The sequence below is a fragment of the Chrysoperla carnea genome, chromosome 4 (assembly GCF_905475395.1).
Source record: "Chrysoperla carnea chromosome 4, inChrCarn1.1, whole genome shotgun sequence".
Lineage (NCBI taxonomy): Eukaryota > Metazoa > Arthropoda > Insecta > Neuroptera > Chrysopidae > Chrysoperla > Chrysoperla carnea.
Window position 1 is genome coordinate 31,160,422 of NC_058340.1, and position 25,434 is coordinate 31,185,855.

Sequence of the window (25,434 nt, forward strand, 5' to 3'; positions counted from 1 at the left end):
TAAGGCACTGAATGTACGGACTTAAAGAATAGATATACACATTCTCCATGGTGATGTAGTCAGTAATACTTTTAGGCGTGGAAAATCAGACTAGCATGCATATCGCTTTTTTCTAATGTAAACCGACGAATATTCTATCGGACAAAAATGTATTCTCAAACAGAGATCATTGTACCGTTAATTCCTTAGATTTACAATTTCTCAAAATCAAACCATTCAACTACATTTGTAGGAACTATTTTTCTTAATGCAATAATTTTCATTTCGTTTTAGGATTAGATAATTCTTGAAATCTTGATTGACATGGCGACATGTTTGTGTTTGAGTGGACTTGCCTTTTTGTGTGTGATAGTTTTTAAGCTTGTCCGTGAAATATGAAATGAATTAATCATTGAATAAAATGAATACTTATATTTTTTAAATGCGGACTATCATAGAAACCCAGACCATCACTGGTTCCACTACCTTAATTCATTATTATAAATCTATAGTCGTTTATCAAACATGACGAGTATTTTGTTCTTGAATTGAATTAATATGTTTGTCAACTATGACGAATATCTCCAAATAAATAAACAAATACTACAAACGATAGATCAGATACGTTTTGTAATATTTCTTTATATTAATCTATGCAAACAAAGCTTCGAAGTAGCTTGCTTAGATAAAAAACAGAAATCTTTTATTCGAAATTGTCGAGTTTTTACCTCGTATACCTCTTAAAATTAAAAATCACAAGTTGGTAAGGCATAAAATATAGAATTTACTCCGGAATAATACGATTCAAGTACGATGTTACTCAATATCTCAGAAACTACTCGTCCTATGATCCAAGAGATGTAATTTGTAATTTTTGTAATTTTTGGTTCAAAATAACATTTTATCTAAATTGGACAAAAATCTAGTTTAGAGTAATTTTAACCCAAAAAGTTCACAAAATTGAATTCTAAAGTTTTCAGATAACAGCTACTCGTTTTTTATATTTTCTGGGTAAAAATTAGTCTGGAAAACGAATGTTATAAAAATCAGAGACAAAATAATTTTTCTGATTTTTTACGTGGTATCCTTCTTAGTATCCTTTTGTATCCGTTTAAACAAAATCGAGTAAATCCCAACAAAAATTTTAGATTTCATACTCTTCTGTATTTTATAATATGGCCAGGGGCTGGCTGCTATTTATTTGCTAAATACACAGATAAGTTAACTCTCTTGCTTTTTGTAGGAAGGAATTACCTCGATTGTCATTTGCTTCTCTCTGGACCCGCGACTGACTAATAGTCGAAATGAATTACCGTTTTATTAGGATAAAAAAAGGTTCAGCCCTATACTGGAAAGTTACCACACAAAAAAAGTTAAAACAATAAAGAAAAATTTTATTTATCAAAATTTAACAATATACATTTTTATTAATTTATTTGGAAACAAGCTTTAATAAATTCTCCCAAAATGCGATACGTTCCGTTTCTGGAAGAACATTTTTAGTCTCAATTTTTGTATCAATACTCAAAAAGTTAAATTGATTTGGTTTACATGGTTGCCAATTGTAATTCAATAGAGAATCTGGTTTTGGTAAATTAACATCACCAGTAATAGCAAAATTTGTCCATATTTTAACCATTGAATCGACTATTTTCTCGGATTCACTATCAAATGGTACAGGCAATTGAACACTATTAAATAAATAAAATAATTCTTCCGCATGACAACAACCCGGAAATGGTACACCAAACATTTCCTTAATTTTGCAAAATGGTAAATCAATTGCGAATCGGTATAAATAAACTGGTTGATTTGATAGAGCTGAGTGTAATTTTATGGCAACTATAGTTTGTAAAACAAACAAAATATCACTGCAATACTAGAAATAAAACAAAAAAATTAATTAGTGACCAAAAATAACCATCCGTGATGACTATAGCCATTAGTACCAATAATATATCCGTCAGAAAATGATTATGTTCATTTAATGAATTTAATATAGGTACTGACATTTACCCCGAAAAATGAATCTGGCCTACTCCGATAATTGGCCCTTTACGTTTACTTCGAAAAATAACAATTTTCATTTTCTTTTTTTAAATCTGGACGCCATTTATGTCAATAAAAACTGAAAGTGCTTAGTAAATGTTAGGTATATGGTTTAGTTACTTGAACGACTTAGAAAATCGAAAACAATGGCCTAAAAATTCATATACTTGAAAGTCAACCTTTCCCTAAACTATGTAAAATCTTGACACCATTTTCATAGGTAGTATAAACGGCGCCAAGATCCAATTTGCGTAATAAAACAAACAATCGTTAAACCGTTACTTTTCGAAGTGAATTAATATTAAGAAATAAAAATTAATCAACTCACATCAACAAATGGTTTATAATTTTCCTTGCTTGGAGTTTTATCACCATAATAAAACTGTTTTATCGTATTTCCAAGATGTATAGATTCTGGTGATCCGCGTTTTAATCCAAAACCAGTACAGAAATCTTCATAGTTTGTAGTAGAGATAATACTAGCCAGAGCTGGTGGAGCAATTTTACCGCAGATTAATAAACCTTCTTCAGAATTAAAGCCAAATACAATTGGAACATGATTAAATTTGCCAGATTTAATAATTTCTAAGGGATGTTGAGTTAATACAGTTGTTTCGGATGGGCAACCTGTTACTTCTATAATTGGTGCCCATGCCAACATGCCTCCTTCGTAGCCCTGAAAATTTTATTATGATTAATAGTACAAAATGCGAACATAATTAGTTTGCTAAAAAAAATAAGAAGAACGGGTTTTGAATATGACTCGTATCAGACCTATGATATTATAACAGGATAAACGCAGGCTCTCTAAATATCCTGAAGCAATAGCATCACCAAGGGGAGTCCTACTGTAGTTTCGGCCCTGCCCTCTCCATACCACTTCCAGAATTAAAGCTAATCACCTTATTTAGATTTCTTCATCTCATCTATCAAAATTTCAGCAAATGAAGCTTTTGGTAAAAGGGAAATTTGATTGTAGTTTTATAAGGTCTGTTAATTGTGCATAGTCAATTTTTTCGGAAAGAAAAGTGTTTCCCGAAATCTTCTCACGAAAAAGCCTTGACAACAAAGATTAATATTGTTTAGGAATGCAGAATTTAATAACTTACTTCTATTGAAGAATCCATTAATTCTTGTTTTTCGGCTATTTTCTCAATTGGAACTGTTAATAAAAATTCATAAACACTCTTTTCATCATTTGCATCACCTGTATATCCTAAAAGTTTCGCCAATATCTCTGGTTGTGATTTTGGATTAAATGCCCATGGGCATGTAACTGTACCACTTTGTAATATGGCACGATTAAACAGCCCTTTAGCAGCTGGGACTAATATTAAATAATGGCAAAGAGCACTACCAGCACTTTCACCAAAAATGGTGATATTTGTTGGATCACCACCAAATTTCTCAATATTTTCTTTAACCCATTTTAATGAGGCTATACAATCTTTCAGTCCACAATTTCCAGGTGCATCTAATTCGGGATTTTTAAAACCAATAGCACCTAAAAAAATTTTCAAACACAGGCAGTTTTTCATTTATGATCGGTGGTGCATTAGCGTTGAAAATTACGAACGTTGATTTTACTATAATGTCCGTGGTATCTTAAACAATTTTAACATAATGCATTGCTAACGTTACTAAAATCAACGTCCGTTTTATTTACGCTTTACTCACCTACAGCACCAAGTCGATAATTTGTTGTTACCAGTACAACATCTTCTGTTAAAAACCGTTCACCGCCATAGTAATCAATTGAATTTGATCCTTGGATAAAAGCCCCTCCATGAATGTAAAATAATACCGGTTTTAGTTTAGGAACTGGTGGTAGCTAAAATAAATAAATCGTTTAGAATATTTAAGTAATTTCATGCTAGACTTTAATAACCTGAAGAAATAAAGAAAAACAATTTTGCACGATAGCAGATTTTAAGACTTTATGAATTGATAAGGAAATTGCGGAATCATAGATTATTTAATGGTTGCAGGGAAAAGAAATTACATGCTCATTTGGAGAACGAAAGATGTTACCAATTTCTACTCTCATAGTACGTGAAAGAAGACTGCTTGTCAGTATTTATATACGCAGTAACCGGAAATTGAAAACGTATCAGAGAAGTTTATAACGCTTAGAAACATTTATGATATGAACAAGATTCTGGCATAGGTGTTCATAAAATCACCTAATTAGTGCATTTCTGTTTGTTCGGCTGTTCGTTTACATGATAAATTAAAAACAAAAAGGGAAATACCGAACTAAAATAGGTCAATTAGGTCTTAGGTCCGAAGAATCCATATTGTTAACCGTAAGAGATCCAACGAAAGTTAGTTTAAATGTAAATGAATATTCATTATGAGAAAATAAACAACTTTTGTTTGAAACAGAAGAATTTTAATTTTCTCAATAATTATAAAGAGTAGAAAGTTGAAAATTCTTGGTAGCTTCAAATAGTGATTGATTCTTAATTTTATAAACTCAACCGATACTATTATCAGGGGTTCGAGGCAGAATTTTCTTGTTTTAAAATTCGTTTCAAATCATGCAGATTCAAAAAAACAGAAAAACAATTCCTAGAAAAATTTTCGGGGTAAAACGGTTTCGGTTTTTTTATGCTATATAAATCTTTTTGTTTTTTTAAACTTCTCTTAAGTTAAAAAAGTAATAAAAGCAGTGATATTCAACAATTTCTACATAGGGTATTTAAACTATTAACTCAGTCAATTGCTTATTTTATCAATATTTTGCATCCAATTAGTTGCGAAAAAAAAAAACTAGAAACTAAGATTGTAACAAAAAAATATTAAAAAATAAACATTGATTTCGAGGAGTTACGCTTAACTATTTATCTAAAAGTTTAATTTGGCATTTTGATCTTAAAGTTTGGCTTTACGTAACTGAAGCTGATAATTTTACTTTTGAAAACATGAATTTTTTCTGATTTGGAAAAACTATACATTTAAAATTTTAAAATAAACCAGGTATCGTGAACAAACGTATAGATCCAATTTACCTGTTGCGTGAAAACATTAACATATAAACAATCTTCCGAACCAACAAATTCATTAGTAATCATATGACGTGATCGACATGCATTACCTTCCACTAGAGCATCACGAATTCCATTCCATGGTAATGGTGGCCTTGGACCCTATAACACAAGTTTTTTTAACCCTTTTAATAAAACCAAATAATTTTAGTAAACCAAAAATTATTTTCTTACTTAAGTTATAGTTTTTTCCTTTATTTTTGTAAAGTTATAGGTTTTTTCATAAAGTTTACTTTTTTCACAAAATAATCTTTTTTAATTTATTTTGACCTTGAGTGTAATAAATAATAATAATAGTAAAGTACTTAATTTTATTGGAATGGAAATAATAAATTGTTTATTCATTTTATCTAATTATACTTATTTATTTTAGTGATGTAATCAAATTAAAACAAATGTTTAATATCAAAGATCAAAAATGATCGTTTATTAATAAAAAAAAAACACTTATGGTGTTGAACTCCACAGAAAAGAAGACTCAATAGGATTTTTATTTTCCAACTAAATCTTTAGAAAACAATCGTGCGCTGTAGCTAAGGTCATATTTCCTCCTCATTAGATGATTGTTATTATTTAGTGCTTCCTTGAAAGAAGATTACTGTTTTACATATTTTTGAACAAGTTAAATATTTATGCAAAAAGATTGAAAAACCATAAAAAAGGTGTTGAAACTACCAAAAGGCACTTTCTAAACATCAACTCAATTCTTTGATAAATTTTCAATAATCTGGCTCAATTTGAGAAAGTTTTGGAATTGTGATAAGTCAAAAAAAAAATCGATTTTTCCATATAAAATGGAGAGAGGGTGGTAACTATATTTTGCGGCAACTTGATATCCGCAAAAAACACTCTCAAGTTTCATCTCAATTTATCTAACAGGGAGAGAGCCGTTGAAGATGCCTAAACCAGAAATAATGTATAAATCATATTCTAATGGTAATAAAAATGATTTATGGGTAATATACCCCAATCTTCCCCGTTTACTTTCTATACAGTGCATAAGTCTATATTATCGGAGAAAATGTTACAAAAACTAAAATAAATAATTTAAAAAAAAAATCCCGACTGCGTAAAATAAAATCTGAAAATAAGAAAGCAAGTTAAGTGGTTTACATAGCCCATTATTGGAAACATTTGAGTAGTTCTAGATTTTAATAGGCCCTCAACTATTAAAGTCGCTATGTAAACTACTCGACTTGTTTCTTTCTTTTCAAATTTTATTTAACGCAGTCGGGTTTTTTTACTATATTAAAACTTTTGAAATAATAGTGTTTTAAAAAATTAAAAAAGAGTAAAATTTTTCCATCCGGTAGATAGGTTCTTATACTTAATCTTGAAACATATTAAAATACTAATTTGTTGTGGCCTTTGCCTAACAAGACATGTTTTTATTTAATATTTCGATAAATATATTTAGCAAAGATCTTCCTTTTTTAAATGCTAAATGTTCTCTGTCCGGTCTTAGAACTACCTAACTTTTTTTCACAAAGAATCACAAATGACAAAAGCGTTATTTTTTAATATTTAATAAATCGTAGATCTAAAGATCTAAGTAATATTGCAAATCCTGCAATTTTGTAGATACAAGAACGAGATAGAATAGAAGAGAACCGAATAAATAACGCAGACATAACTGATGTATATCAGGAATCTTAGAAACCGCTCGAATCATTTTCGTGAAATTTAGTATGCGGGTGGTTTTTGAGGCGAAAAATCAATCTAGCTAGGTTTCATAAATTAGAAAACGTCGTCTTATCTCGGAAATTTAGTATGCAGGGGTTTTGGGGGTGATATCGATCTACTAGGTTCTGATTTATCAAAACAAAAAAAAAAGAACAAAGCTCGGTCATCCAGGTTCTTTATATTATAAACGCACATTACTCATGGCCTTTTGACAAGCTTACTGATCTATAAATTCTCATCGTCCTCGGCGAATAGATCTGAATAGAAAACCAGAAAAATCTGGTTTTAGACATTTTTAAAAACAGAATTCATATTGGCTATCATATTCGTATGAGATATCATTTATTTTCAATGGGTTTCGTACTTTTAAAAAAGATAACGATTGAATAAACAAAATTTTCAAGTTTACTACAAACAATGTTATCAATTAAAATCCAAGTATACTTATCGATCAAAAATATGAAATGATAAGCAAATATTTTTAATAAAAATGATTTCGCTTTTCATGAAAAAATTATTTTTAGATTTGAAAGAATCATAAGATTTATGTAAAAACATAAATTTACAATTGACTCGCATGTCTTTTATATTTAATAGAAACGTTTTGGCAAGAAAATAGATGCTAAAATAAAACTTAAGTTGAATATTCTTCAATAGAGAAGTTGCATGTTTTATAGGTTTATTTTTTTCGAAAATTTACAAGAAATTACCAAGAAAATTAAAGAAAAAAATTTTTTTATTCATTTTTAATGTCAATATCAATATTTTAATTGATATTGACGTCAACACATAAATGGTTTGTCTAATTAAAAGTAATTTTCTATAAAAACCAACTCAAAAATGTAAATTAGTGTGATTCTGATTGGCTTACAGCCTCCACAGTTGTAAATTCGTCACTACCATTTTTTTATTCAAAAAAGAACTCTCTTAATAATTAAAAACAATATGAATATTATTAATTTAAAAAAAAAAATGCTTAAATATAATAGATGAATTATTCTTTCAATATATGAATTTGTGGCTAAAAAAAATTAATGTAAGTTCTCTATTGGTTAAAAAAGGTAGTAATTTTAAGACGGCTAAATGTTTTATTATACAATTCGCTCTAAGCCTACCGGTCCTGTTTTTAACATTTCCGGTTCTCAATAACAATAATACAAAATTTTTTATTAATTGAACCGATATTTGACGAAAATCCATTTTAAATGTAAAATTCATTTAAAAAAAAAAACAAAAAAAACAATTTTTGAATTTTTAAAACTAGAAGTAACTAATGGAGAATTTTTTTTAATCAATTTGGACCATCAAAATTTCAATTTTTGCTATATTTTTCATATACAATTTTACAAAATAGTATCAAAATATATAAAAAATAAAAACCTTAAATCGTAAATTTCCAATTGGTGGTTGTGCAAATGGTACACCATAAAACGCATAAAACGATCCACCTTTATATGTTTTTTCGATTTTCCCTTTTAATTTTCCCTGTTTCACTTCAACAATTGGTGCGTCACATGAACTCATTATTGTATTTATTTATTAATAATAACTTTAATCAAACTAACGACTATACTAACATACATACAATCACGTACACACACAGTAATTCCACAGTTTTTATTTACAACCAGTTTAAATAATAGCTGTGGTGCATAAGGCCTTTTGGAGTCTGATCAATAGTGACCAACGATTTTATTTAGAAGTATAAAACTAAAAAGAATTCGAGATTTGTGGCCTTATCTTTGGACATCTCAAAAATTCGGGTTGAAAACAAAACTTCCTATCAGATTAATTATCGAAGTATTCCTAAGGAAATTAAAAGCTAGCTAAAATTTGTGTTTCTCCCTAAGAAGCAACATAAATTGATCTGATGTAGATTTTAGAAAATTTGATTTTCTACATATTTTATTATTTTGTTTCCTCTCCTAATACTCTCCATTGATACGCCTCGAATTAACTGTTATTCTTCTTACAGGATTGTCTTATCTTTGGACTTATCAAAAAGTTAAATTTCGAGTTTTTCGGGTTAAAAACAAAGCTTCCTATCAAATTAATTTAAAAAAGTATATCTAAGGAAATGAAATTAAAAGCTAGCTGAAATGCGTGTTTCCCCCTAAGAAGCCACATAAGTTGGTCTGATGTAGATCCTAGAAAATTTGATTTTCAACATATTTGCTTACTTCTTTTGTTTATCCTCCCAAAACTCTCCATTGATACGTCTCGTTTTAACTGTTATTCTTCTAACAGGATCTTATTCCACATAGAATCAAAATTTAATAATTGAAGATACTAAAAAATATTCTGGAGAATAAAAAAATTTTTGATTTTGTTTTTCGTATTAAAGCAATAAGTTGCTATCAGGAAGTTAATAATGTTGCTTTTACCAATAATAATTAATTGAAATGAGAAAGAGTTAGTCAGAGTTAGACTCTTTAGTACATATTAAATAATTTGGACTTTGTCATCTCATAACACCAACAATTTCTATGTATAAATAATCGGAAGGTTATTGCTACTTATGATACAGAAATATATGGCACTGGATTCAGCCACCAATACAGATGTTTCTTCAATTAATCATCACACAGTGGATTGAATAGAATGATTTTGTATATAAAAAGTATGATGAGTTATTGAGAACCAAATCTGACTGTTATTTGTATTTTTAGAGAAATGCTACACAGTGACTGTTTATAACAAAACTATTTTAAGATTTTAGAGATGGTATTGAACTTGGAAAATGTATATCAATTTAGATACATATAGTGAAGGTGCTAGTTTTACTAGATGCTCGCACTTGCAGTGTTGTAGACAAATTACGAATAAACAAGAAATATAACAACTTGTCCGTAACTAAGGCATAGCAAAGGAGGCACCCACCACCGTCGTAACAGAAATTAAGGCGCAAAACAAAAAGTATATTTTATACGTAAAACAAAAAGTTAGTAAAGAATCATGTAAAAGGCGCTCATTATTTTACAATATTATAAATTTCATAATTTGTAAAACAAAATACTATAGAAAAATCTCCGAAATCCGAAATAACTTTTAATATCATACTAATTTTGATCAAAAATATGAAAAGTATGATCTAAATTTAGTAGCAATACATATTTGGTTAGAAAATTCGATTTTTTTGATATCACAGGCAAATTTGACTCTTATTGGAATTTTTTTTGAAACCCACTAATTTTGGGTCATTCTTTTCTGCTGTGATGTTAGTTTTACGCTAGCTATCACTTATTTGCTGAATTCCGAGAAAAGGACACCACATTCTTGAAACCTATTCAAGCTAGGTTAATTTTGATAACAAATTTGAAAAGTATGGCCCAAATTTAGTAGGACTACATACTTGGTTTATCAAAATTGGATAAAAATTGGATGTGATAGAGCAAAATAAATTTTTTTGGATTCTGGTGACGTCACAAAGTTGAAAAATTTGATTTTCTTGATATCACAGGCAAATTTGATCCGATCTTATTGGAATTTTTTTTGAAACACACTAATTTTGGGTCATTCTTTTCTGCTGTGATGTTAGTTTTACGCTAGCTATCACTTATTTGCTGAATTCCGAGAAAAGGACACCACATTCTTGAAACCTATTAAAGCTAGGTTAATTTTGATAACAAATTTAAAAAGTATGGCCCAAATTTAGTAGGATTACATACTTGGTTTATCAAAATTGGATAAAAATTGGATGTGATAGAGCAAAATTAATTTTTTTGGATTCTGGTGACGTCACAAAGTTAAAAAATTCGATTTTTTTGATATCACAGGCAAATTTGATCCGATCTTATTGGAATTTTTTTTGAAACCCACTAATTTTGGGTCATTCTTTTCTGCTGTGATGTTAGTTTTTCGCTAGCTATCACTTATTTGCTGAATTCCGAGAAAAGGACACCACATTCTTGAAACCTATTCAAGCTAGGTAAATTTTGATAACAAATTTGAAAAGTATGGCCCAAATTTAGTAGGACTACATACTTGGTTTATCAAAATTGGATAAAAATTGGATGTGATAGAGCAAAATTAATTTTTTTGGATTCTGGTGACGTCACAAAGTTAAAAAATTCGATTTTTTTGATATCACAGGCAAATTTGATCCGATCTTATTGGAATTTTTTTTGAAATCCACTAATTTTGGGTCATTCTTTTCTGCTGTGATGTTAGTTTTTCGCTAGCTATCACTTATTTGCTGAATTCCGAGAAAAGGACACCACATTCTTGAAACCTATTCAAGCTATGTTAATTTTGATAACAAATTTGAAAAGTATGGCCCAAATTTAGTAGGACTACATACTTGGTTTATCAAAATTGGATAAAATTTGGATGTGATAGAGCAAAATTAATTTTTTTGGATTCTGGTGACGTCACAAAGTTGAAAAATTTGATTTTCTTGATATCACAGGCAAATTTGATCCGATCTTATTGGAATTTTTTTTGAAACCCACTAATTTTGGGTCATTCTTTTCTGCTGTGATGTTAGTTTTACGCTAGCTATCACTTATTTGCTGAATTCCGAGAAAAGGACACCACATTCTTGAAACCTATTAAAGCTAGGTTAATTTTGATAACAAATTTGAAAAGTATGGCCCAAATTTAGTAGGATTACATACTTGGTTTATCAAAATTGGATGTGATAGAGCAAAATAAATTTTTTTGGATTCTGGTGACGTCACAAAGTTAAAAAATTCGATTTTTTTGATATCACAGGCAAATTTGATCCGATCTTATTTTAATTTTTTTTGAAACACACTAATTTTGGGTCATTCTTTTCTGCTGTGATGTTAGTTTTACGCTAGCTATCACTTATTTGCTGAATTCCGAGAAAAGGACACCACATTCTTGAAACCTATTTAAGGTAGGTTAATTTTGATAACAAATTTGAAAAGTATGGCCCAAATTTAGTAGGATTACATACTTGATTTATCAAAATTGGATAAAATTTGGATGTGATAGAGCAAAATTCATTTTTTTGGATTCTGATGACGTCATAAAGTTAAAAAATTTAATTTAATTACATACTTGATTTATCAAAATTGCCAAAAACGGTACTCTTTGATATGTTTTAATGAACAGCGAATATATGAATAATAACTACAATTTTAATCCAATTTTGTTTGTATTACTCTGTAATATTTGCTTTCTTTATTATCAACAAAATTTTGAGATCAATCAGTTTCTGATGATTAATCAGTTGCTTATGCAAAATAACCCAAAATAATTAAGAGAGTATGATCTTTAATATTAGAGAAGATTTTCATTATTATAGATGATAACCAATTAAGTTACAAAAGTCTCAAACTTCAAGATACCAATCCCTAACAGTTCTTCAACTATGATATTCAATGATCATTTTTTAATTGAATTCGATTTCTTTCATTCAAAAAAAGAACAAAACAATTTGTTAAAACCATTTTTAACATCAATTTGTAATAAAATGAACACGCAAAATAATAATATTATTCTGATAAGAATAACAATAAATTGTTATCGTTTTTGGGTGGATAGATTTGATTGTTATAGCATGAAACAATTCTTACCTCTATATACAAAACTATATAACGCAGTATGACAAAGCATCGTTTCTATGGCGTCCAATGTAAGTAATCTTGTTGCAATGTCTTTCGTTGTATTGTTGTTTCTGCTCGTTGTTTGCTGTTAACCTGAACAACTACTACTATATCTGTAAGCACCATGGATAAATATAGTTCATCTCACTTTGAGTGGGATCATTTTCATATTTTGGAATAGAGAGAATGATTTAAATATTTTTTTGTCCGAGTATTTACTACTTCAGGATTTACTACTTCATGATCTCAAATTACATCACAAAAATCAGAAAATCTATCTTTTTTGGGGACAAATTTTTGGAAATATTTTAATTGAAATTAAAAAAATTTGAGTTGACTTTGTTCTTTTGAACTATTGTTTTGAATTACCTAATTCTTTTACCATTTCACTTTTCGAATTGAATTGAGCTAGGTTTATTTGGCCATTCATTTCTATAATAATAATTTATATATTAAAATTATATGTCGTGTCTTTCCAAACTGAATCGATGATCAGTTGATCGAAGATCATCACCAATTTTTTAGTTTTTTCGGAAACGGAAACCTAAGCTCGCACTTCAAACATAGCTTAGAACACTCTCCGTTAAATTACCTTTCAAATGAAACCAAAAAAATTAAAATCGGTTCATCCGTTCAAGCGCTACGATGCCACAGACAGACAAGCACACAGACACACACACATAGCGGTCAAACTTATAACATCCCTTTTTTTTAACTCGGGGGTTAAAAATTGTCACTCATCATACAAACCCTATATATCCAGCCAGTGTATGGAAGCTGTGGGGCTATTTCCACCACATTTTTTATTTTATTTATGAAAAGCCTATAGAACCAGAAAGTCAATACCATAATAGTTATAAAACACGCATATTTATTTCGGATGTTTTGTTGACATTATTATATTTTTATATATGACAGAGATATAAAACATGCAAATTTTTTATAACATTTATTATATAAATAAAAAATATTTATAAATAAAAATATATTATTTTTTAAATATGATATGAATTAGTTCCGTGTTTAGATTAATATACTGCACTCAACGTCCAAACGTATAACAACAGGTCATTAATTCTCATTTGTAAGAGCCTACAGTCTCCACACATTTTCGCGTGCATGCTTGCCAACATGTTTGCAATCGCTAATGTTAATATCGTTTTGTCCGTTAACATAATATTAAAGTGTTAGACAACGGCGAACTTATAAATTAACACATTTATAAATTTTCTAAGCCCACTAAAAGTATCAAAAATTTGTTAAACACGACCATGACTACAGTTATTCAAATTTCCAGCCGTTCCACTGCAATATTCAGGGAAGATCATATCCGGGCAGTTACCCCCATAGATCTGGATTTACCATTGACACAGTTAGCTATATAAATTTGGACTTATGCGAAAATACTGTTGAGTTTTATGACAAAAATTTCATATTTGCCGACCTAAAATCTCCTTAAATTCATAAAAAAACAATTGAAAATAAACGATTGATTAAGTTACTAGTTGAAATACAGAATTGAATATTGGTCGTTATAGTCGTTATATGTCGTTATATAATCGGATATCACACCTTAAAAAATCAAAATCATTTATGTTGAATAAAATGACGGTCATCCAACATTGCAGAATTCCGAAAATTATTCTATTTCGATTCGTTTGAAATGAAGTTGTAATCAAAAGACTCACTGTTTGAATCTGCATACATATTTTCAAAGAATTCATTTAGTGGTGTTTTATTGTATTACAACTACATGGGGCAAACGTATTATCTGCTTAATAAATTTTCAAATACCAAAAAATATAAAGTTTCAAACAAAAATTATATACCGAGTGTTTAATTATAATTTGGACATAAAACGAAGTTGTTCATTTTAAAAAATAAACATTTGATGTATTTAACTTTATCTTCTAACTTTTACATAGGTTCAAAAATGAGTCCTACGAACCCATGACGCAATTAACGAACTGTAAGTCTTTTTTTACGCCCTGAAAAATCTTACGTTGTTTTTGAGTTATTGTAATGATAGACAGAGAAAAGAGAAATCGGCTAATTAGATGATTTTTAACCACCGAACTAAAAAGAAGAGGTGTTATAAGTTTGACCGATATGTGTGTGTGTCTGTCTGTGGCATCGTAACGCCTAAACGGATAAACCTATTTTGATTTTTTTGGTTTTCAAAAGCGCGTTCAGGGTTCTGGACCCGAAAAAGCTAAAAAATTGCCGATGATGTTCAAAATCAGTTCAATATGGAAAAGGCTTTAAGGATAACGGTAATTTAATGGGAGTCTTCATAGATATGTTTCAAGTGCGAGTTTAGGGCTCCGTACCGGAAAAATATGTCGGGTGTTTCTTAAATTTTGTAAATTTCACTTTTATGAACACCAATACTAAAATTTTATACTATTATTTTACTATTATTTTAAATTATTACTATTATTTTAAATTATAACATTAATACTATTATTTTAAATTATAACATTAAAAATAGGATGGGAGTAATGGGAGCAATTATTAAGACTATAATGTCACATAACTTCTGTCTCTTAATAATTGCTCCCATTACTCCCATCCTATTTTTAATGTTATAATTTAAAATAATAGTAATTTAAAATTAATATTTTAGTAACTTTTACTAAAGATGAGAGGTTGGCACTTTAGTAGGTATTACTTTAACTATTGAAGCATATGCTCGCGTAAAAAAAATAGCGCGTTACCGCATCACAACTTTTTTAGGGCCATTTTACAAAAGCCCTGTTTTTTGCATTCAGCTGCGGTTTGCAAAAAGTATACATTCGATCTTGCTGAAATTGTGTGTGATACTTCATGGGTACAAAAGCTACAATCCATTTAAATCTCAGCTTTGAATCTTTAAAACAACAAGAGCTATGAAGTTTTGAAATTTCGAGCAAAATCGATGGTTTTTTGCAATTTGTGGGGACATCGATGGACCAATCGGGTTCATTCTCAGCTCATTCTTTTCGCCTTTTTACGGCGCGTAAGCTTATCAAACACTTTTTTATTTTTAACTCAATCCGGCGGTGTCTGACGCGAAAGACCGGATTAGGCCACTTTACCATTTTTTTTTGACCCCTTCCGACCATCAAAAAATGTTAGATTTTAGTTTCCTCAATTTGTATCATAATGATCTACTAAATTCAATTTTTTTCTCCGAACTCAGAATTATCTAAAAATTGACGCCATTTTTTTTTTTATTTGATCACACTATATCTAAGCTTTTCAATTTTGGAATCAAACCTTATATTCTTTAATATATTTAAAGACTATAACAATTTAATGTTTAAATATTAAATTATCGATAGAAACGATTGTTTTTGCCTGTCAATATCAATAAAAACTAAGCACACAACATCGCATATATATGAGATATTGTATAAAAGATGAAAACTTATAAAGAAGCATACATCAACATACACCAGCATATGTAGAGTTTTAATGATGAAAAGTAACTACCTAGACTTTAAATTTAATACATCGTAAATGGGTTGTTCTCACAATAAATGTTCATCGATGTTATATTACACATTGCAACGATGAAAGTATAAAAAAAAACCATCAACAAACGAAAACACTATTTTCTAATGTTACTTACAAAGTCCGAAACATTTTTATCAATTTTTATGTACGGAATTTTCCTATTACAGAAAAAAAATCATATAGGAAGCGAATGGAGAGTGGGTGAGGGTTAACAGTAGCACAAAGCTCGTTCATTTTAAATTAAATCTAGAGCCTATAATCGGCGTTATAATCACAAAAAACAATGCTTTTGGGACGAGCTTTAAAAAAGGAGATATCACAAACTGAAAATCAACTGTAGCAGTACAAAGTTTTCTGGAAAGTTGGTGGAAGGTGAAAATATTTCGAAGTAAAGGTACAATAAGACATTAGATATTCAACTGATTGCTGACACAATCCTTACTTTAAAGAGTGATCTAATTTCACTATGATATGACCAATTTCTAACTTTGTTTAGTGTATCGCGTATGTTATACCTGATATTTGCTAAGATATTTATCTCAATGTATTTTACATAGTACTTTCGACTACATTTAAAAATCAAGTATATATTTTCTACAAGCAAATAATAAAACTTTCTTATATATAGAAATCGAAAAAAGGTATGTTGCAAAATACGGTATCCATATTAATCGAAACATATGCTTAAATCAAATTTATCACATTGTTCATGTATCCAAAAACAATGACATACTACTTAACAATTATCTTTTTTTATATAAGGTAATTTTGACCTAAAAAGTACAAAAATCAGTTGCATTTGATGACTGGTCGAATAGTTTTTGAGATACGAACTAAAATCGGTCCAAATATTGCGATATCTCAGAAACTCTGAATCCAATCATTAAATTAAACCGATTTTTATACTTTTTGGATCAAAATTACCTCATCCACTGAGTTTCATCAAATTCCAAAACAAAAATTTTTTTTTCGATTTTCTTGATTTTTTCGAAGGGGAAAACCCCCTAAAAAATTGCATCTCCAATTTCGATAAAACTCAGTATATAAGGTAATTTTGACCCAAAAGTACAAAAATCGGGGGCTTTTGAGTACTGGTAGAGTAATTTTTAAGATACGGACTAAAATCGATCCAAATATTGCGATATTAAGAGCCTGTTAAGAATATTTACGAAAAAATTTAAACTTACAATTATTTTAAAATCATCATATAGTCATTTAATATATGTATGTATACCATATAATGTACAAAAGTTCATATATGACTTACACATTCATACATAGATATTTTTACTTGAAATTGAATTTTCTATCCAGGTACATCATATATAATATGTGCATCGAGCTTCAATATATTTACCGGGAGTCTCTTAGAAATGTTTGATAATCTCTTGGGGTATGATATGAATACATACACCTACGAGAAATTATGTCAATGTATATTTTCTATATAACTAAAATTTGCCTCTGAAATCATATTTTCACTGTATACAAAAAATTCGAAATCTTTACCATTTTCGAAGTAGAGGTACAATAAGACCTTAGATCTTCAATTGACTGCTGGCATAATCCTTAGTGTGAAGGATGTTCTAATTTCAGTTTCCTTTGTTTGAAACTCCTATAAATTAGAATGATGTGGTTACTTTTGCTAGTTTCAAACGTCGAATGTTGGTTTGAAACATCCCATTTACGATACGAATCGTTTAACTAACGCTGAACAACGCTCAAATTTTTCACTTGTTCTAGAGAAATAAGCATTCTGTAAGAACTACCTAAAAATCTTTCCTCAATTCAATTTGTGAAAACCACATTGGAATTGAATCAACTGTTTTCGAGATGTTCATGGTACGAATTTCTGTTCATATATACGTAGTACATCCCAATTCACAACTGTTTGAGTCCCAATAAGTCCAGATCGGATGCATTATTTGTCGCATATTAGCAAAAATTCTATGATTTGTTTTATCTGCCCCTCGGAGAGTTGAAAACCATGACCTGACTATAACCTTGCCTGCCATTTACCGTTGAAAGAAGACATGTGATTTGCACATGAGAGTAGATGAATGACAAACAAAAAGAATGACAGTCTGATCGGGTTTTCTACATTATTTCTTTTACGAATGTTTAAATAGTTCCCTCTTTTTCCACGATTTTGCATATAATGAAAAATAGCTAATTGCCCGTTGTCATTTTAGCGTGGCAAGTGGATAAAGCGCAGGGTGTGCTGTAAACAAATAAATATTTAAGGTATAGTAAAACACAGAAAGAGAGTATTTATGTTGCATAAGTAAAGAAAAATAATGTTTTCTTCGCAATTTTTTTTTAGGTTACCTAATGAATGACTTTTTATCAAAAAAGTATCTAAATACCAAAAACACGAATGTCGAAAAACTCAAGAACTAAATGATACAGGGCTTTTTTTTGTTAGTTTATAAATTGGAAAGTAACAATACTTGGTCGTATAAATTATTGCCTGCCATCGATACAGGAACTAATTCAGAGGCGGACTTACTTTTTTTCAGTCCCTGTGCCACGGGGATGACTACGCACTAGTTTTAGTATCCTTAAATGTATCAATGGCCCCGTCCGGGACCCTTTGACCCAAAATTTGACTGTCTTCTAAAAATGTCCTTCTACTTTACTTTTTGTAGATAATTTTTTTTTTTAATATACCAACAAGATATCGAATGTTAAGATTGTCTCTCACTTATAATTTCCATCCTGTCTATTATGTTCAAGTTATACCTGAATAAATCGTTTCTTATAAAATAATTAACAACTTTGGTTCGTAACATTTTTCTGTTCCGACTGAATCCTTTACTAAATAAATTCATAATTTTAGGGCGCATTGTATAATATACCCTTATACTTACTTACCTTTACATAACATTATATAAATATTTTAGAAAGAAATCACTTTTATAAAATATAAAAGACATAAAATTCGTCTGTGAGTGAGTGAATTTATATCTATCATGTACTTACAACATAGTACCAAGGCACCTACATTATGGCGATGTGGTATTTACATGTATGTATGCATGAAAAGTATCTATGTCATTTATCAAACCCTCAATAGTATTGAAATTGCGGAAGTAGTTTTAGATTTTTATTATATCACCTACCAACCATATGGAATGAATATTTTTGTTGAAAATATATACATACAATATACAGATAAATCTGTACAGGATGTCAATAAAAAGGATTTATTTTAAGATTTTATACAGGATGTTCTCTTATTGATAGCAGTAAATTAAGCCTACCAAGACAAATGGAAAAACTCTTTACCAAATTTCGATTGGAGGCCTAATTCGAGAGATGTGACTATGGGAAAAATAGAAAAATTTATGCATTCACAGACCAATAAAACTCATTAAGCGTGGAAGGTATCACTTTAGAATATAGAGGCGACTATCATACAATAATAATTGATTGTAAATTTATTTAATTGGGTAGCGAATACTAAAAAAACTATTTTGTTATAAAGTCAACAAAAAAATATTACATATTTATCAAATTATTTTACCAATACAGAGACACTTAGATGTGGGGGCTATCAAACTATACATATGGAGAGAATTAAATTATGTAGTTATATATTAGTACAATACGCTGCAGATAAGTATCACATAATTTCTTATGATAACACAATGAAATTGTTGTCCGAACCTGGGTCTCTATGATTCATGACAAGTGCCTTAACCAACCGGGCCATACGTGCTTTTTCAGCCAAACTAATTTTTTGTTTGTCAACATTTACTCATTTATTTTATTTTCATATATGTTTACTATATGAAATATATATATTTATAATTCACATTTTTTTACAATAATGGCGTAAGCTATAAAAACAAATAGCTTGTCGAGTCAATTTTAATCAAAGAGAAAAAAAAAATACACATATACCCGTAGTCAAACATCGATGAAAGTAAAAAAAAATTTATCAATGCTCTTACTTTCGATAAATATCGAAATAAGTAAAGCATAGGGATATCAATTCTTATAAATATGTAATTTTTATCGCTTGAATAATATACCTTCATATATTTTCGAAGTTACCAAAATAAATATCATACCCCATGAGTGTGATAAAAGATAAAATGTTAAAAATTCATGAGATTATGATCAGATTTTCTTTGACCAATAATTCCCACAAGTCTTTCGACATACATGATTATAAAAAAGTATGGGCATAGGCGAATGATTTCTTATACTCAATGGTAAAAATCGATCGTGATGAAAGTGATTACGATGGTTGACTTCAAAAGTCCAAAAAATAAAAAATAGTAAAACTGTTTCATAAAATTACTACGAAAATAAAACTTACTTGTATTTGTTATAAGTTGAATTGATTCCTTTATTTTTAACTAAAAATGTCAACTGTTAACTTTAAAAAGTGAAATCTTTATATAATACAAAAGAGTTAATTCTAGAAAGAATCTATATTGTGCTTTTGTATTGCCTTAAAAGCAAAGAACGATCATATATATTTTATTTCCTGATTTTACAACTGTTTCACGGTATATACGTAGTAAAAATACTTTTATACTAGCGGCCCCGACGGACGTTGTCCCGTAAAAACGTAACTCCAATTCATGAATACTTATACTACGTTTAGCCTGTCCGCTAAACCCATCCCGCTAAACCCCAATTTAACTCCTATTTATTGGAGTGGCCTGACCTTCGACCTTTGGCCTGACCTTTGATAGTAGAGCTCGCTGCGCTCGCATATGGCTCTAATAAATGCCTATTGACAATACCTGAATACTATTAAAAATACATAGTACACATAGTATACATAATGTGATATGATTTATATGCGCTCCCACCATTTAATGAAATTTCATTTTTTTGGTACGGAGCCCTCAAAAACAGTTGTACTGGACCAGATTGTAAATCTAAACCATTCTCGAATCTCCACGAACACACACAAAAAATTTCATCAAAATCGGTCCAGCCGTCTAGGAGGAGTTCAATTACATACACACGCACACAAGAAATATATATATTAAGATATGTTTTTGTGAACTTCAGTTTTCATTTCGAAATGTACTCATTCACTTGTCCTATGTACAAGGTTGAGCAGATAAGTGTGCAATTTTGAAAATGCCATAAAACAAAAATTTATTAATATGTGCACGAAAGCGGAAATAATTGATGGCAAATGAAGTGATTTTTATAACGAAATAGTCTTTATATTTAAAATTCCAATTGCCCAACGAAGCGGGTGAGAAACTGCTATCTATACATATAAAAGAAGAAACTGACTGAATGATTTCATGCTTGATCAACGCACAGCTGATACCGCTGGGTCTAGAAGAAAATTTGTACAAATGTTCCTTAAGTTACGTAAGTGTGAACTAAGAAAGGATTTTCGGAAATTAATCCCCCAAGGAGTTAAAATGGGTGTTGGAAGTTTATATGAGACTATGTCATTTTGGAAGTTAGAAATGTTAAACTTGATATATGAGCTCCTGGTTTGAGACAAAAGTATACTTATTTTTTTTTTTATAAAAATTATTTCTTTAAGAGGGTCAAATTGGGGATTAGAGTTTATATGAAACTCTGTAATTTTGGTGGTGAAAAATTTCTCGACTTTGTTTTGGAGTTTGATGAAACTCGGTGAATGGGGTAATTTCGATCCAAAAAGTGTAAAAATCAGGTTAATTTAATGATTGGATGCAGAGTTTCTGAGATATCACAATATTTGTATCGATTTAAGTCCGTATCTCGTTTTATCGAAATTGGAGATCGATTTTTTGAAATTTTTTTAAGGGGTACCTCCTTTGATAAAATCGAGAAAATCGCGTAAAAAATTTTTGTTTTGGAATTTGATGAAACTCAGTGGCTGGGGTAATTTTAAGGGAGGGCTATGACGTGATAGTATTTGTTTTTAAAGGAGAAATTGCCCAGCAAAGCGGGCGGGTATCTGTTAGTAAATAAATAAATAAGTAAGGATTTGCAATGATGTTAATTGGGATCAAAAATACATTTTACAATTTACCTAAAAATTCAATTCAAGTAATTTTCTTAAATATATTTTAAGGTTATAAAAAAAATTTATTTTTGCTTAATAAGGTTTTCAAAATTGCACACTTCTCTGTTCCACCTTGCATGTACTTAGAAGAAAACTTTTATGACGACAGGTATACAAATTGCAAACCATTACCTACATAGATACATTCATGTTTTACATTCCAATATCTCTTGGCACTACACAAACTTGGTATTATTCGTATATGCAATTTAAATAACGTAATGCAGATAATCTTTATTTTTTATTTGATATCCAGTGTTGATTTCGATCAGAAAAACCTTATCTTCTAGAATTCTGATTGATAAATTTCAAAAGCCAGGTCATCAAAGTGGTAAACATGAATACTCTTTCAGATCAAAAGAATAACTTTCCATTTGAATTTAATAATTATGTTCATTCTATAAGTACTTTTCTAGTGCGGGAAATCTATTTAGTACCGTGAATATCAAATAAACGCCCATGTTTTTATGATAGACTTTACCTACAATAAAAAAACTTTTAACTACAAAAAACCAACTTCAAAAAAAAAAACTATTCCAAAATAAATTAATATGCAGTAAAAAGTAAAAAAAAAAAGATAATATAATGTAATTACAATGATTGTTATTTTTGGAGTCGATGTTAGCTAAGGAAACAACTGTGACACTGTGACAGAACAGTTTGCTACATTAACTTGGCTGACACCAACTCCAGAAATAACAATCATTGCAACTAACTTATATTTGAAGCCGATTTTTTTTTTGTTAAAAGTTTTTTACTATGTGACTTTTAATCAATCTGAAGTACACTAACTAATTTGCCACTAAAAAAATTTGGTTGGCGTGATATTAAGTTATTCGTCCGTTTTTCTTACACATACTTAATGCAAATTTAATACTTATATGGTTTTCTCCTGGATGCTATTGTCAGATATGGATCAAATTGTAATTGGGTTCACCCAGTGGAAAGCTCTGAAATATCCTCCTTTTTTGTTTGAAGTCGGTTAATACTAATATTTTCTCATCTGCTTATACCATAGGCATAACACCATCGAGCTATATAGATGTAGGAAACGTAATAAGTGAATTCTTGATCGCGGCGAAAGATGTAGAAGGTAGCAGAAATTGTAAACGCATAAAGAGAGACCAAGACAGCTATACGCACCTACTTTACCTGCCTTTTTCTGTCTCTGCCCAGTTATACGTGCCTACTTTATCTGTTTCTCTCTACTGCAATCAACTGTTTGGCAGCGACTTTGTAGCTCTATGGAAATCTCCTCATGGCTTATCCTAAGTTAAAATGAGTCTCCAACTACAATGTTATTCTCTAGTTACAAGATGAGAACGCACTTGTAATCCAGTACTTCGGGATTGCGACATGAAAATTACTTGTAAACCTTTACACTAATTTTAATTTGGTTTTGTTGATACAATAGGAGATGGTACAACTAGTGCCGAATGTTAAGTTTCTGATGAGTACTTGTTTAAGCTAGTAAACCCGCATATCATCTTGTGTAGCAATTTTACACTCGCCTTTGCACTTATAGAATATTTTACCATGCTAGAGTAGTATTTACTTTTCACTTTTCACAGTTAGTATTTACACTGGGAAAATCAAACTCTTGCAATATAGGTGCTATAAAAATTACTATTATATCACTAAAATCAAAACTAAGATCAATTTATATCTGAATAATATCTAAACAAACGTACCAGCCCAAGTGCAGTAGACAGATATTTGAGTTTAACTATTTTTTAATGTCACGATAAATTAGTGAATAAATGATTTATTTATGAAATTTTATTCATTTATTTTGTATTTTTGTATATGTAACAATTAAATTGTAAAATTTAAATAAAATGTAAACAAATAGTGCACCATTGTCGATGCGATTTGTACTACTCGTTTTGAAAAAATTCTGTCACAGAGTAACTGTAATGTTAACGTGATGGCGAATATGTAATGTGACAGAGTAATCAACACTGTCTATACATGGTATTTCAACAATTAACTCAGTCAATTGTTTGTTTTCATTTGTTTTAAATGCTTTTAATGTAGTTTACAATTACAACAAAAAATTGATGACATTTCTTTTTACAATGTTTTCAAAATAACTTTCTACAGTTCCTCACTCTTTAGTTTAATTGAATTTTATACGTTACCGGTAACATATATATAGCACAAAAAAGTTTAGTAAATCAATTTGAATAATATAATTTTAGATATTAATAATTGATAATAAAATAGATATAACTTATCTACTTCAACTATTATTTTTGAATTATATAATATTTTTAAACAATAATTAATATTTATTATTTATTAAATATTCAACATTGGTATTAGTATTATTGTATTGTTATGTTATTGTATTGTTATAATATTATACCAATTGTTGTTACCTATCTATATAATTATTTCATATTTATAAATAAAATTAACTATTATAATAGAATCACAAATTTTAATCAATAGAAATAAAAGTAATGGATGATTTATTTGATTTAATAAATTTAGTAGACCTATTTAATGAAATGTGACCTATTTAATGAAAAAAAGATATTTTTTACTTCTTAAGTAGAGTCCCGATAATCCGGAATCGATAAAAATCAGGAAGATTTGGATCACCATGTTTTTGTAGAAAAATGCATGTATTTATGATTATGTACATTGTAAGAAAGGGGCGTATAGGACAGACTATTGGACTGTTGGTGGCATCGATTATTCGGTTTACTCAAGGCTCAACTATACTTGTAAATATATAGTCCACTAAGAATAAATCGGTTGGATTAAAGTTTCTAATGATTAATCATAATATGTAGATAACAAAACACAAAATTAATTTTTATATAATTAAAGGATTATTAATATATTTTTTTTAAATAAATACTTTAATATTATGCATCCGGTCACGCGACAGCAAACATTAAACAGATATACTCTGACGACACTACGTCACGTCAGATGAATGGCTATATAAGCTTACAAATACAAAAAAAAAGCCAAACTTGCAAATACTTGTAAACTTGCATATACATAAATGATTGTATGTCCCGGTTTGATGTCATTTAAGACGCCATAAAACACTGTTTTAGAACTAAATTTGAATTGGTTTTTTAAAATGCAAAATACATAACGTAAATAGAAGTTTTTTAAATAATACTTTCTTGGTGTAAATCAGATACTAATGTAACGTCTAAACCAATTTTTAAAATTTACGTCAAAAGCTTTAGCAGAAAAAAGTGAAAAAATGGTATAAAATGTTTGATGGTATAAAATCAATTGAATCAATCAGTGCTATCGTATACAATAACATAACAAAATAAAAAACAACGAAGTACATTGTGAATAACTTACACAAACATTTATTATAGACAAAGCCCCTTAAACAGGCCCTTCGAATAATTATCTAGTCGTGGCGCCTTGGTTTTTTTCAACCAGACAGAAACAATTTGGTTTTTCGATTAGTACCGGCAAACGGATTCATGCGATTTTCGTAATCTATCTTTTCAACTCATTTCACCAAATCGAATTAAGATAAATTTTTCCATTCGTTATTCGTCTACAATGGTTTAGTATTCTTTTTTCG

General features: G+C 29.4%; 1 protein-coding gene across 1 annotated transcript; it reads right to left on the reverse strand.

Annotated features, from left to right (window-relative positions):
• Window positions 1–1,420: 1,420 nt before the first annotated feature.
• Window positions 1,421–8,345, reverse strand: LOC123299212 (juvenile hormone esterase-like; the record flags this gene model as incomplete). Its single annotated transcript, XM_044881509.1, has 6 exons — window positions 8,139–8,345; window positions 5,040–5,177; window positions 3,706–3,859; window positions 3,138–3,532; window positions 2,357–2,704; window positions 1,421–1,858 (listed from the first exon to the last, which is right to left on the reverse strand). Coding segments are annotated over exons 1-6 (1,617 nt in total), but the record flags the coding sequence as incomplete, so codon positions are not given.
• Window positions 8,346–25,434: the final 17,089 nt, after the last annotated feature.